Raw genomic sequence first — 14,087 nt, forward strand, 5'->3', positions numbered from 1 at the left:
ACAAAAGAGCACCAAAGAGCGCAATGGGAACCGGAAGTGGAACTCGACTATAAAGTGCGGTGCGAGACCAACAAATGTTCACAGTTTGGTTAGAGTGCAGGCGGGGAGTACACTTAACAGCAAAACTCGCAGCAGCTGAAAATGACTGCAGGACTGCTGGACGATATGCTGTGCATAAAACGGAAACAACAGCGCCGCTGAACGCCCGGAAACACATCATTAATCAATCACGCCGAGGGAACCTGAGAAATCACATTGAAGTACATACCTTTAGCATTTACCGGCTCCAGGTAAACAAAAAAATTACAGTCACACTATTTTGCTGAAAATTGACATGTTGAGAATCATGGTTGTAATACTATAAGTTTTGTAAATGAAACAGCGACCAGCCACAAGTATGGTTTAAGGTTTATTTGGATCAAACCATGAACAGTCTTTGATTTTTTTCAAATTTATCTTCAGACGGTTATTACACGTTTCGTTGTTTTCTTCCTGCGGCCTCTTTTTGTATCCGCTGGTTACGAATAAAAAAAAATGGCTTTGACTTCAAAATGGTTCAAATGGCTCTGAGCACTATGGGACTCAACATGTGTGGTCATAAGTCCCCTAGAACTTATAGCTACGTAAAACTAACTAACCTAAGGACATCACACACATCCATGCCCGAGGTAGGATTCGAACCTGCGACCGTAGCGGTCGCGCGGTTCCGGACTGAGCGCCTAGAACCGCTAGAGCACCGCGGCCGCCTGGCTTCGAGTACTATGGGACTTAACTTCTGAGATCATCAGTCCCCTAGAACTTAGAACTACTTAAACCTAACTAACCTAAGGACATCACACACATCCATGCCCGAGGCAGGATTCGAACCTGCAGCCGTAGCGGTCGCGCGGTTCCAGAATTTTTAATTCGAGAATATTCCGTGACATTTGTTTTGCTTTTGTTGATGTTCATCTTATAGTCTCATTTTAAGACACTGCCCATTCTCTTCAACAGCCGGCCGATGTGGCCGAGCGGTTCTAGGCGCTACAATCTGGAACCGCGCGACTGCTACGATCGCAGGTTCGAATCCTGTTTCGCTTATGGATGTGTGTGATGTCCTTAGGTTAGTTAGGTTTAAGTAGTTCTAAGTTCTAGGGGACTGATGACCTCAGCAGTTAAATCCCATAGTGCTCAGAGCCATTTGAACCATTTTTGAACTGTAGCGCCTAGAACCGCTCGGCAACCAAGACCGGCGTGGTTACGCTCACAGTATGAGTAACCTAACATCTTTAAGACTGTAAGATCTTTGAAAACAATCTTTATGTTACTCACGAGAAGCCGGGCCAGGCTTTGTAAATGTTTATCGTGTGTGCTGCCGCTAAATAGATCATCTAGTGGTGTAAGGTGTTTTTCAGTAAACTAAAGCACTTGCATATTAGAAGTCTGCAAATATGTTGATTTCAAAATTCACAACAAACACATAGGGCGACTTTGTCACACAGACGCATACAGCAGGTAAGGTTTCATTGCGTTTCACGTTTAAATAACTTTAAAACTTTTTCTTAAACGCTTCGCTAGAAGTGATAAGAAATAAATCTGTCGTTAATTTTACCAAATAGGGAAAAATGTTTTCCTAGTGCAGCAAATCACCAACGGACAAAAATCGAGGCCCCAACAAGAAAACAACAAATTGTGTAACAATCATCTGAAGGTTGATTTGTAAAAAATCCGAATCCGGTCATGGTTTGATCAAACCAAACCTTGAGGACCATCCTTGTGGCTTGTTGCTGTTTCTCTTCATTGTGGTGATGCAAAGTTCGAACGAAACTTTCAAAAGGCTAGAAACAATTTAATTTATTAAAACTTTTCGCTGAGTGGTAGGTGTTGTTAGATTGAGGACAGCTGACCCTAGTAAGGAGTGGAGGGCTCAAAGAACAACATAGGGAAGAAAAATAACAATTTAAAAGTGTAATTTTCGCAAAGTAATGGCCGCTCATAGGCGTCGTGTTACGTGGCGAGTCGTCCTGCAGCCTGCTTTGCAGCTTGGTCGCTGACTGGCTCTCTGTGATGTTGCAGGTCCAACCTGACGCAGCGCTTCCTGGTGACGGATGAGGCTCTCGCCGCCATGGACTCGTGGCCCACAGTCTCGCTGCCGGGCTTTGAGGGGGAGCTCAACAAGTCCTCCTTCATCAACAGACTCATAGAATTCAGGTAGGTGCTCGCAAACACTGCCGCAATAAACACGAAGTACAGCTTACTGTCATCAGAAACGGCTGTTAGCTGATAACAGAGCTGCGCCGAGCTAGTCTTCCAACTAAAGATCACATCAGACTGACATCAAACCATGGGATATGCACTACATTAGCTTTCTCCATTGCAACTTTGTGGTCTCACAGATGATACACTATTGGAGACAATTAGGTTGGTCTAACCCTCTGTGATGCACTTACAGAGTAATTTAGCGTGCCATGTTTGAAAGTAAAATGAAGTTCAAGAGCAACAAAGGCTTTGCTTCAGTCTGAAGAGTACCTTTAGTAAAGCACATGCTATGCTAAGATTTTGCGGAAGCCTGGTTGGTGGTAGTGAAACAGTAGGTATCTGAACACAGAGCAAGTATTCGACGGCCTTGCACAGTGTGAGAAGAATATCATTGGCGCGGTAATCAGAGAGTTCCTGTCTTTGAGTTTCGTAACAATATGTTTTTTTTCGGTATGGGGTTGTTAGCACCATGATCAACCTCCAACCTGGAGGGCATGGATTTGTATCAGGTTTATTCTCTTAGGGATACTGGCTTCACCACTCCTTTAGAGCCCTCTCTGCCCTGTGTTGTAGGAACTTGAAAAAAAAAAGGTGGGTGGTAACTGTAACATCTCCGTTTTTTATCCCGACCTGATCTGATCGAATAGCAGCCCAATATTTATTATTAACATGACCGTGAACCTAATGGGCTAGTAATCGTAATTGACTGCTACGGAAGTTGTTACTTTCCAGTTCGTCTGTTCAATACTATAATACTGAATGTATGGTAATAAGGAACAGCAACACAGTTTTACAAATTACGAACTTATATTCTTCTCAAAACACAAAAAGGAGACAGCCACTGCCTTCGTCATACATATCTAATAACGGCTAATCTCAGCACAGGCTTTCTTCATTTGCCATTATCGTCACACGCTAATCCATCACTGCATCCAACACTGCAATCCAAGGTTAGGCCGGCGCGGTAGACGCGAAACTAGTAACGTCACTGATCACTTTTATAAAGATACTTCATCACTTTCCCGGTGTTTATTATTTATGGGTCTAACTAAGGCGATGGTGACACCCTTCTCGGTTAAAAACCCTGTATTCCCATAATGACCTCCCCACACACACCATTCCCGCCAACCACTATGGCGCATCTCGACACTCGCTCTCGCAACATTTCACAATCGATTGTTCGCCCTATCGACCTGTGCCGAGTGCAAAGTTATAGTAAGGGCCTACGGACCTCTTACATAACGTATGGCTCAGAAACATGGAGAATGACTGTAGCACAAGAGGCGCACTTGAGAAGATGGGAGAGAAAAATATTAAGAAAGATTTTTGGAGCCGTGTATGAGGCGGGTCAATGGAGGATAAGGAGAAACAAGGAACTGCATATGGTGACTGAAATTAAGTGTAACAGACTGAGATGGCTGGACCATTTAGAGCGAATGTCGGAGGTTCTAGCTGTCAAAAAGATTTACACAGGAAATCCAGGTGGCAAAAGGAGCGAAGGGAGACCCGGAAACGATGGCTGGAGGATGTGGAAAGTGATTTGAGAAAGATTGGACTCAGGAGATGGAGGGAATGAGCAGGAAATAGTCAGAACTGGGCAGTGATCATCACAGAGGCCAAGGCCCTACATGGGCTGTAGCACCAAGAAGTAAGTAGGTTATCAGATGGTGCCGTTGGACAGTCTGTCTTGGTTTAAGTATTCCCTGTTTCTAGGCCGCTGTTAAATGTTAGTATCTTTAAAGCAGACAGATGTATTTATTTTTCCTCCTTAAGTGCTATCTATTTCAAAGAAAAAAGGTGTTAGCCCTATCACATAGCGTCGCAGATGATACAGAGTGTTCGTTTTAGTTTGAGACAACTAAATATCTCCAAAATGACGCACGTATGAAAAAAAATGTTCCAGGTGAGAAGTTAATGTTAATAAAAGAGACGTCCCTCTGCGCTGCCACCTTCTCATCAGCCCTCCTGCGTGGGTGGGGCTCAACTTTGCATTTTCAAAAAGAAACCGTTGTTGCATGTTCGGATTCTACATCAACACATACATTTCAAGTCACTTATGTCTCCCATTCACAACCTTTATGCTCCCACAAGTCGTGTTTCCCGCGCAGGATGGCAAATATTAAGCCGTTATTTTAACATGTTGAGGTAGGATGCATTAATGGTTAATGTCTGTGTTTATACAGTGACTGCATCTTCAAAAGACAGTGCCCTTCAGACATGCATGAATTTTGATGATATCGTTTGGCTCGATGAAACATGGTTGAATTTTTTTAAAAATGCTGGAAAGAATGCTGGACCCACAAGACCATTAGCGGCTGTACGACAGATCCGATCGGCAAGGGAAAGAGAATTATTGTAGCGATTACCGGATGTTCAAAACTTTCATTCCTGATTGTCTGCTCTTATTAATTCCTAATAGGACCTCCGACTGCTACGTAGACGTGATTTTGTGGACTGCCTTGCTTCGAAACTTAACCGAATAACCCTGTAATTGGTGTGGATAACGCTCCATATCACTGTGTTATGCAATATCTGGTGCCCACAAAGGCAACGAGGAAGAAGGACATCGTTTGCTGGCTAGAGAAACGTAACACACTTGTTGATCGCCATATGAAAATCGCATGATTAACAGAACTTGTATCGCAACGCAAACCTGTGTGTCCAGTTTACCTTATGGATAAAATAGCACAATAATGTGGGAATAACGTGCTCAGATTGTCACACCGTACCACTGCCATTTGAACGTATTAGAACACATTTGGGATCATATCAAACGTCCATTATTGCAGAGAATTTATAAAAAAATACCTTGACTGAAGAGGGATGCGTTTTGACAGACGCAGTCAAAACAATTACACCAGATGACTGGCAAAAAGCAGTGAAACTTGTGTAAGGAATGATGCGGGAAACATAAAATAAATCAGGCATGATAACAACACCGCATCGAAGACTTGATTGCATCTATCAGTACGAACAGCGACGCCGACAATTCCAATGACTCTGCTGTAACTGGTATTTTCCCGTTGCACCAGGCTAGTGTGTAGCTACTTTAATGTATTTCTCACTGCCATTAAATCTTACGTTTGTGAATCTATTTCGATTACATCCTCTTTCTTCTAGCGAGACTAAGAAATGTTGTTCAGCCAGCTCCTGTCACCTACTTATGGTAAGTTAGGCTGCAATTTAAAATAAATTTCATTTTGTGTACACATCAAGAAGTTATTTCACTGTCGGAAATAGTTTTCGTTACATGTAATGACAAGAAAGAACCCTTCCCAAACATAAAAAATTCTCCAATTTTAATAACAAACTTAAACCCGCCGTAAGATACCTGACTGATCTAGAAATAATTCTAAGAGATGCCTCATACGTGAATTTCAGAATTTTTACATTATTTTTGTAGGAGACAGAGATTTTAAACTTCATGCTTATTAAGAAGTTGAATATTAACATAGTTGGGTAAAAACGGCGTTTCCAAAAGCTTGTATACAGCAAATGCATTACAGTATGGAACAATGAAAAGATTCGTTGCTGAGCCAAGGATCAACTGCTTTCCTTTCTCTGCTACGCTACACTTCAAATGAACCTGCCTTTTCGAATTTTGTAATCATTTTCTCCAGACCATTATCATACATCGGATCAAAGCCTTTTTTCATACACCTGAGTGTCCGGAACTTCTGCAGGGCTACAGGTTCACAGTCACCTTCTCGTAAAAGAACTTTACTAGCAGCGCGCAACCTTCATGGAGAAAGCAGTTTTGGGAGTCTCGGACGCAAACTGAAGAACAGCCGTTTGCCGCGCGTCTCTTGGTGTGCATGTTACGACGCTTACAGCACCATCTGTCGGTCAAATTTTCGTTAATTTTTTTCCCATGACGTCCCCCCCCCCCCACACCCCCCATCCCAAACCCACACCCCCCAATGCCCCCTCGTCAATAACATGCTGTTCAAATTTGACGTCTTTCTGAGCAGTGGTCCTATATGTCGTTTTTAAGCTGTATAATATGTAATGTAGGTTCACTTTTTCGTTTTGAGAGAAATGAGACTGTAAAAGAAACTTTAAAGGCATACGAACATCCAGTAGTACCCCCATGCGTTGACCGTCACGCTTCTAGGGATGTGTTCCACAATACTGGTCCTACATGTAAGTTATATCAGTTATGGCTACAGTACCATATGGACACAAGACTATGGAGTCACCAAATTCTCCCAATTACATGCCACTTGTGGCACAACTAACAAAGGGAGGGCACGACGTTGGGATCACAGATTAAATTCAGATTTCATACGTCTTTAGTAGGCCACTAAAATAACATAATGCGCAAATAATAAGGTGCACTACTCTGGCAATTCGGAGAAAATCGCAATAGAAGTTTTACTCGTCTATTATGTATCTGATGTATCTGTGCGAAGGTACCGTCCGTAAGTAATCGTTGTGGTCCAGTTCCGCTTCGAGCGCCCAGCGGGAAGGTTCTTGTTTATTTCACTTGCCGCAGCGTCACTTGTGTGAAGTTTTCCTTAAAGCTCTGTATAAAGGATACAGAGCCTATACAGTTAGTTAGTTTCCTCGTTAGTGTTTTCCCTGCCGACTGAGTCGCAGCGCCTCCGCCTCGCCTTACTGTCTGCCTGTGTTCTCTACCTGCAGCGGCATCGGCCACTTCGCTACGGCCACCATGGTTTCCACGTGTATTCCTCGAAAAGGTACTGTGAGCTTTACTTTCAATGAATTAACGCGACACATGCAGCCCGGGTCTCTAGAAATCCACGGTTCCCTTGTCGATAAAATTCCTGTGGTCTTTGATCAGGTCTACACCGCTTATTTTGACGCAGACGAGTGCGTGTTTTACGTGAAATTACTGTCGCGACATGGTTCTCAAGTTACGTTCAAGCAGCGCGATAGTTCCGTTAGTATGGTGTCACTCGCAGATCCTGAAATTGACTGTACCAACGTTCGAATGTTCAACCTCCCGCCGGTGGATGATGACAAATTTTTAAAGGACATATTGACTGCTTATGGCAACGTGAAAAACGTCCGTAGCGAACGTTGGTCTACTCAACATAGATTACAGTGTTACAGTGGAATTCGTTCCGTGGAAATACATGTCAAACGCAATATTCCATCACATTTATATGTGTGCGGTTACCGCGTTCGATGCATGTATACTGCTCGAGAGGGAATCTGCTTCCTATGTAATGAAAGTGGACACATTCGGTCTAATAGGTTTTCATATTAAAGCCGTCATTAGTGCAGTGACGGTTGCTAATCTTGTTCCTCCCACTCCCGCCGTCGGACCTACTTTTACTTCGGATCGTAATGAACAAAAAGTCAGTTCCGATAACGATGTACAGGAATTTACCTCCTCAATAGGTTCAAAATCCTATTGACCACAGAACAGAAGCTGTAACAGTGATAAACAAGCGTCGTCGCACTCAAGATGGTGAGGATGAGGATCTGGCTGTGCCTGCTGCCCCAGCATCCTCCACATCGATTGTTTGTCCTGCTCCTCTCGGCGCTACGATACTTCTCGTCTGTGGTGCGGTGAGTGGCGAAGAAGTTCTCTCCAGCATCCCTCCCGCTCGCGAAGTGGCTCCTTCGGAGCTGCCTCTGTGTGGGGAGGGAGCGGAGTCCATCTCCCCCCCCCTCCCTTTCGTCTTTGTGTCCTTCGTTACACTCTGAGACGATGCAATCAATGCTCCTTCGCCTTCAGCCGCCGACGGTTTCCTGAATTTGCCGCCTACGACAGCTCTGCGAACTGTGGATGTTAGCCGTGCAAAGGCAAAATTGTTCACCTTGAAGCGAATATAAATGGAAGGTTTGAAAATGCAATTCAAGTTACGATCATTGGTGACGGAAGAACTGACCTCCTTATATAATTTGTTTCGGCATCAGACCCGTCACCGACGCGGTTTTATTCATTCTCTCACTGTATGTAATGGACGTATCGTAATGGCACAAGTTGATATAGTGCGTGTCGTGTAGACATCTAGTCCAGTGAAACCGTTTACGACCTACTAGTCAGCATCTTGGCTACGACAATTACACCTGAGCATAATGAAACGTTCTTAGCTGCATTTCAGCCTGAGGAATTTTGCAAACTCGCCTTCTCCGGTGTGGATGGACTTCCTAATGAATTTTACGTACACTTTTGGCCGTTGTTGGAAGCTACCTTTTCGTCCTTTCTGAATGAAGTGTTACAGGGGAGAGCAGTGCCGACCTCGTTCAAAGTGGGAAAAATTGTTTTAATCCCCAAACGCCCTGGACCGGCTGCCCCTGATAGCCTTACCTCAATTACTTTGTTAAACTTTGATTTAGACTGTGGCGAGGGTAGTTCATAGCAGGATGCCGGCTCTGATGGAGACGATTGTTGCAAAACATCAAAGCAGCGTACCTGGTAGCACCATTATTACCTTATAATCGAGAGTCGTGGCGTGGTTTTGGTTGCTGCTGTAAGTCCCTCCCTTGTGCCTTTGCTTTTCTAGACTTTGATAAAATTTTGATCTTGTTAATCACTACTTTTTGCTTCGGATTCTGAAGGCAGTTTGTTTTTCTGTTGACACACGGCGAATGCTCTCAAATCCGTTGACAGGTATTTTAGCTTCGGTGGTTGTTAATGGCCAACTGACGCTCCCGATAAATATCAGTCGGGGAGTGCCTCAGGGCAGCCCGCAGTCAACGTCTTTATTTGTATTGTCTCTGGAGCCCATACTTCGAATGCTCACATCCCAGCTGAGTGGTTGGACGCTTTCCGGAGGGACTATAGTTGTTCCTGGATACGCAGATAACGTGACAGTTCTACTCCGCAAACCTGCTGAGATACCTCAACTGTCGGCTGTAATCGCTGATTATTATCGGAGTTCAGGTGCACTACTTAATGAAGGTAATTGCAGGCTTCTTACTTTGCGAGGTTTTGATGACGCGGTTGTTTCCTGGGCTGTTGCAGTGGATCGGAATACGTCTCTCGGTTCCATCATTAAGTGTTGTCCACTCAAAATGGCGACGCTCAACTGAAAAGTCTGATACGAAAAAAATTCACTGAGCGATACTAGAACATGAAAGGCGTTCTCTTACTGTGCTCCAGAATACTGGATGCATATGTCTTATGCAAAGCTTATTACGTGGCCCAAGTTTATCCGCTTTCCTCCATGATGGCGGAGAAACTACAACAATTGTCTGGTCGTTTCTTATGGAAAAGACGTATTTCCCTTACGGTATGAGGTGGTCATGAAGTATTGTTCCTTTCGTGGGTTGGGCCTGGCTGATATACGAAGGAAGATGCAGATGCTATATGTGCGACGTACTGTTCTTACGATGACTCAAGAAACTCACACAGTCACGTCTCGTTTATTTCTCTGTGTCCGTCCTGCTAGTCTTGAACCACCTATTGACATTGGTCGCATAAATTATGAGTTGAAACTCATCGATGACTTCTATCTTGCGGTGAGCTATTTAGGGGCTGACATTTCATGGAGACCCACCCTCACCATACAAATCCTGAAGATGCTTTGGGCAGCAGTCCATTGCCCGAAACTTGTTGAAAGAAAATCCCCGCAGACAACCTGCGACATTTTGGTTCAATATCAATCTTCCGATTTTGCCGATGCGCTTAGAGCCCTCGTTGTATAACGTAGTAAATAACGTGATTCCAACAAAGAAGCGACTTTTCCGTACCGGGCTTTGCGACACGGACTTCTGTAGTCGTTGTGCGTCTACAGATATGGTACGACATCGCTTTACTTGTGGAGATCATATGGCAAATTGGTCTTGGATTAGGACAAATTTGGCCTTCCTTACTCGATCTTCTGAGACCGTATACACTACGAACATCATACTGCGCCCAGATTCTTTCTTTTTTCGCCGTCAGAAACCAATACCGTTCTGTGGATGCTGGGACACTTCGTTCATTATTGCAGAGGGCGAGAAGAAAGATCACATGAACTTCGAACTTCATGCAGTACATGACCACGGCTTATTGGAAATGCTTGCAAGTGCCTCGGTACGGAGACCTCTTCGCCAACATGTTGAATCTTCCGTCGGCAAGATGTTAGTTAATTTCATTTTTCTGATTTTAGGTTTGTTATTTATGTTCCCATTTGATTTCCTTCGCCTTGTTCTCTCCTAGTTTCCCTGCTCGTTTTGTTTTGTGTTGATTCAGTATTGCTCCAGTTCCATTGTCAAATGTGTATAGATGAAGTATATTTGCACATGAGCGTATACAATCCTTTCAGTCAAATTGGAAATTTTCTTTGTTCGCCATGTAGAATATAATCGGACATCATTTTCATTCAGCTTTTTGATTCCTTATAAAAATTAAAACATGAAATATAAAAAATACAAAATAAAATTTTTTGAAAATTATTAAAATAAAAAAACCTATTATAGATTTCTATGGCGAAGAAATAACAGTTGGATTACACATAAGAAACGTTATGGGTATCTTATACAGGCAGCATGCTATGCTTGAAAAGAAAAAGAAGTTAAAAATGTGAAAAATACGTTAATTCGTCACAGTCGACATATTCTATTATCACTAGGATACACAGTGCTGTAAATACTATCATTATTCTCTGTCCTCTTAGAGAGTGTGGTGAATAAAGAAAAAGAAGATGAATTACATGATGAATAGGAGAAAAAATTCTCGTTGACGTTTCTAATAATGTTACTCTGTTACTCACTTCCAATAACATAAGTATAAACCATTTGGTAAACCAGCATCCGCCGACTGTGATTCCATATCGACTGTGATGCAACATGAAAACACTCACAAACTGCCTTGTAGTAGTCATCTGTTCAAAAAATGATTTAAAAAATGGTTCAAATGACTCTGAGCACTATGGGACTCAACTGCTGTGGTCATTAGTCCCCTAGAACTTAGAACTACTTAAACCTAACTAACCTAAGGACATCACACACATCCATGCCCGTGGCCGGACTCGAACCTGCCACCGTAGCAGTCGAACGGTTCCGGACTGCGCGCCTAGAACCGCGAGACCACCGCGGCCGGCGAGTAGTCATCTGTATAGTGAGGCAAGACTTTTTGATGACAGCTGCTGGCGTTGATTTGAATAATAAACTGTGAACTTCACTTGTTTTAGAAATTCTAATAACCTAACTAGTGTACTAGGGCTTCATCCAGCAACTTCATCGCTAATGAAAAGATATGCATATTTTGCACCAAGTGCTGCAGTAGCATTACGGAATGCTGGCTGGGTCACGAGAGATGAACTAAAGGAATTTGTCAATAATGCATTCCATTGAGAATGCTACCTGGGCTCGCAGAGATTGCAGGAAGATTATTTTTAACGCTCGCCATTTACTTGTACTGATTCGGAAAATTCGGAAATTCGTGGCAAGTTATTATGGGGCCAAACTGCTCAGCTCATCGGTCCCTAAGCCTGCACACTACTTAATCTAACTTAAACGAACTTACGGTGTGGACAACACCCGTGGCCGAGGGAGGACTCGAACCTCCGACGGGAGGAGCCGCGTGGACCGTGGCAAGACGCCCGAGACCGCGGCGTTCTGATTCGCAGCGGAGATAGATAGATTTGTATTACCTCAAACAAAATCTAAAATTGTTCTTAGAATAAGTGTTATGAGAAGTGCCAAAAATTACAGTGCCCGAGAAAGAACAGATGTCATTATGGAACGTCATAGAAAATGATCCAAGTTTGGTATTGTGTCGTAGGGCTGTAATTGAAAATATTGCACCAGAAATTAGTGCATTGTCGTGGTAAATTAAATTCTGTACAGCTCTCGCAACAGCAAGATGCGTAATTTTACCTTTTCAATCAAACAGGAATTCGATTTCCAATTATTGCAGAGTTGAAGAGGCGAGGAACTATTCAGTCTGTTTTAGCATGAAGAATATTACACAGTCGTATGAAATGTACCGCAATTCTCAGTCACTGTTTTAAGAGAGAGGTCTAACATGGTGAAGGCCTCCGACAAGGCTAACCGTTCGGCTCATAATTGGCACGTCTCTACTCTACAACCTTAAACGAAAGAAGCTAAGGTGTTTTGCCCCCCCCCCCCCCCCAACCCCGAACCCCTGTTACTGAGAAAAATAACCCTAAAATTCATGGTGTTCAGTCGCCCAGAATTAATGAGATCGATAAGTGATTAGTACTTAACGGCACAATTAAAAACTGAGCATTTTTCATGAGCTCTCATTTTCCTAGAAATCAAAGAAAGAAAATTATTCGACTCCCGCTTATGTACCCATACGGTGTGCGCCATTTAAACACAAGGAAATTATTGCCATGTAACGAAGTGAGTGAGTCATTGCAAAGCATCCAGGATTAAATTTTTAATTCTTTACTAACCTAAGTCGTTTGACAACTTTATTTGTCTATCTCGCTTTGATTCTTATTTCTTTACTTACCTTATTAACTCTCCTAATCCTACCAATTTCGGAAACTGAAAAAATACAAATAAAAAACCTGAAGAATGCAACTGAGAATCGAACTCAAGATCTCCGCTCCACAGCTAGAGGCCTTTGTCGCAACACCGGCTTCGTTTTCGCTGGAAAATGCTGAAAAATACTCGTTTACAATTATCTATAGATTCCATCAATTCTAAGTCAAATGCGAGTCGTGAACTTCACGCACTGTTTTCTTATAAACGGACGTTGAGCCAAACAACCTCAAGCATCTTTCGTTTAAGGGTGTACACAAGCGACCTGCAGAATTTGAGCCGAATCGGTTGGCCGTCTCTGAGGCCTTCTCCTTGTTGTAAATGATGGAATGCGGTAGAAATCCACTCATGGGTAGTACAGAGTTCAAGAAGCGCTCCATACATTTCATCGATTGTTCACATCAAAATGAAGAAAAACTGAAATCGTTTGTCACTGATGTGAGAACTGAAACGCAAACATGGCTGACATGTCCAAGAAATACGATATCATACTGTCTGGTTATTCATGTTTCTGTAATAAAAATAATTCCTTTATTCCAAGGGATAGCAAGGGGTACCCATTTATAAGAGACTTAGCGATGTTATATAAACAAATGAGTGAAAAAGAGAAACACTGTACACATGGAAGTTGTTAAAATGAAGAACAATACTGTTTTTAACAAATTCGCTTCTTTTATTAACATTTTTTTCTACATCTGCAAGTGTTTTTCCGGTTACTTTCACTAAAACAGAAAATGTGCATGCCATTAACCCGTCCACGGTACGTTATCCAAACTTTTCCATTGTTCAGATACCTCAGTGCATCATCTTTGGTGGATACGAAGCACGATTGGATAATCTTGATGTGCCTGTCTCGGAAACAGCCAACTTTACTCAACTGAACCTCGTTGCTACGTTGTGCTCTCGACCGATTTGATAATTGTCTTCCCCTTGCTCAGCCTCTGCATAAAGTTTGCTCTCTCCACATTTCATTGTTTTAATTTGTTCGAAACCTATTCCTTATTCTCTTGAGGTTATACATAATTTTATAATAATTTTCTTAGTGTTAATGTTACTGGTGCCAGCGAAGAAATTTACATGTTACAGCAGCACAGATTGAGCAGTAAGGGTTCAAGGGGCAGTTTTCCTTCACGCTTTTCACTCATTTGTTTTGCAGAACAGCTAAAATGCTTTGTTAGCATTTGCAGAACCCTCGCAGCTTCACGGTACACACTCATCCATAGAACATGGAGGGAGCAACACCCACGTTTGCTGATAACACATTTCTCGCAGTTTCACAATTGCACGCACGTATCGGAGCTATACACTGATAAGCCAAAACATTACGACCGCTGCACACCGCAACATTGAATCCCGCCAGATGGCGTTGCGGGGCTCGTGATGCAGTAACAAAAGTATGTAAGCAGACTCGACAAGGACCCTAGCGAATATGTTGT

At 42.8% G+C, this 14,087-nt stretch overlaps 1 protein-coding gene across 1 annotated transcript in view; it reads left to right on the forward strand.

Annotated features, from left to right (window-relative positions):
* Positions 1–14,087, forward strand: part of LOC126354404 (uncharacterized) — a 356,054-nt gene that overhangs the window by 151,497 nt on the left and 190,470 nt on the right. Inside the window, exon 3 of the mRNA XM_050004016.1 lies at positions 2,056–2,190. Coding sequence (XP_049859973.1) covers positions 2,056–2,190 — 135 coding nt within the window. The remainder of the gene's footprint in view (positions 1–2,055; positions 2,191–14,087) is intronic.

The sequence above is a fragment of the Schistocerca gregaria genome, chromosome 3, assembly GCF_023897955.1.
Source record: "Schistocerca gregaria isolate iqSchGreg1 chromosome 3, iqSchGreg1.2, whole genome shotgun sequence".
NCBI classification, from domain to species: domain Eukaryota; kingdom Metazoa; phylum Arthropoda; class Insecta; order Orthoptera; family Acrididae; genus Schistocerca; species Schistocerca gregaria.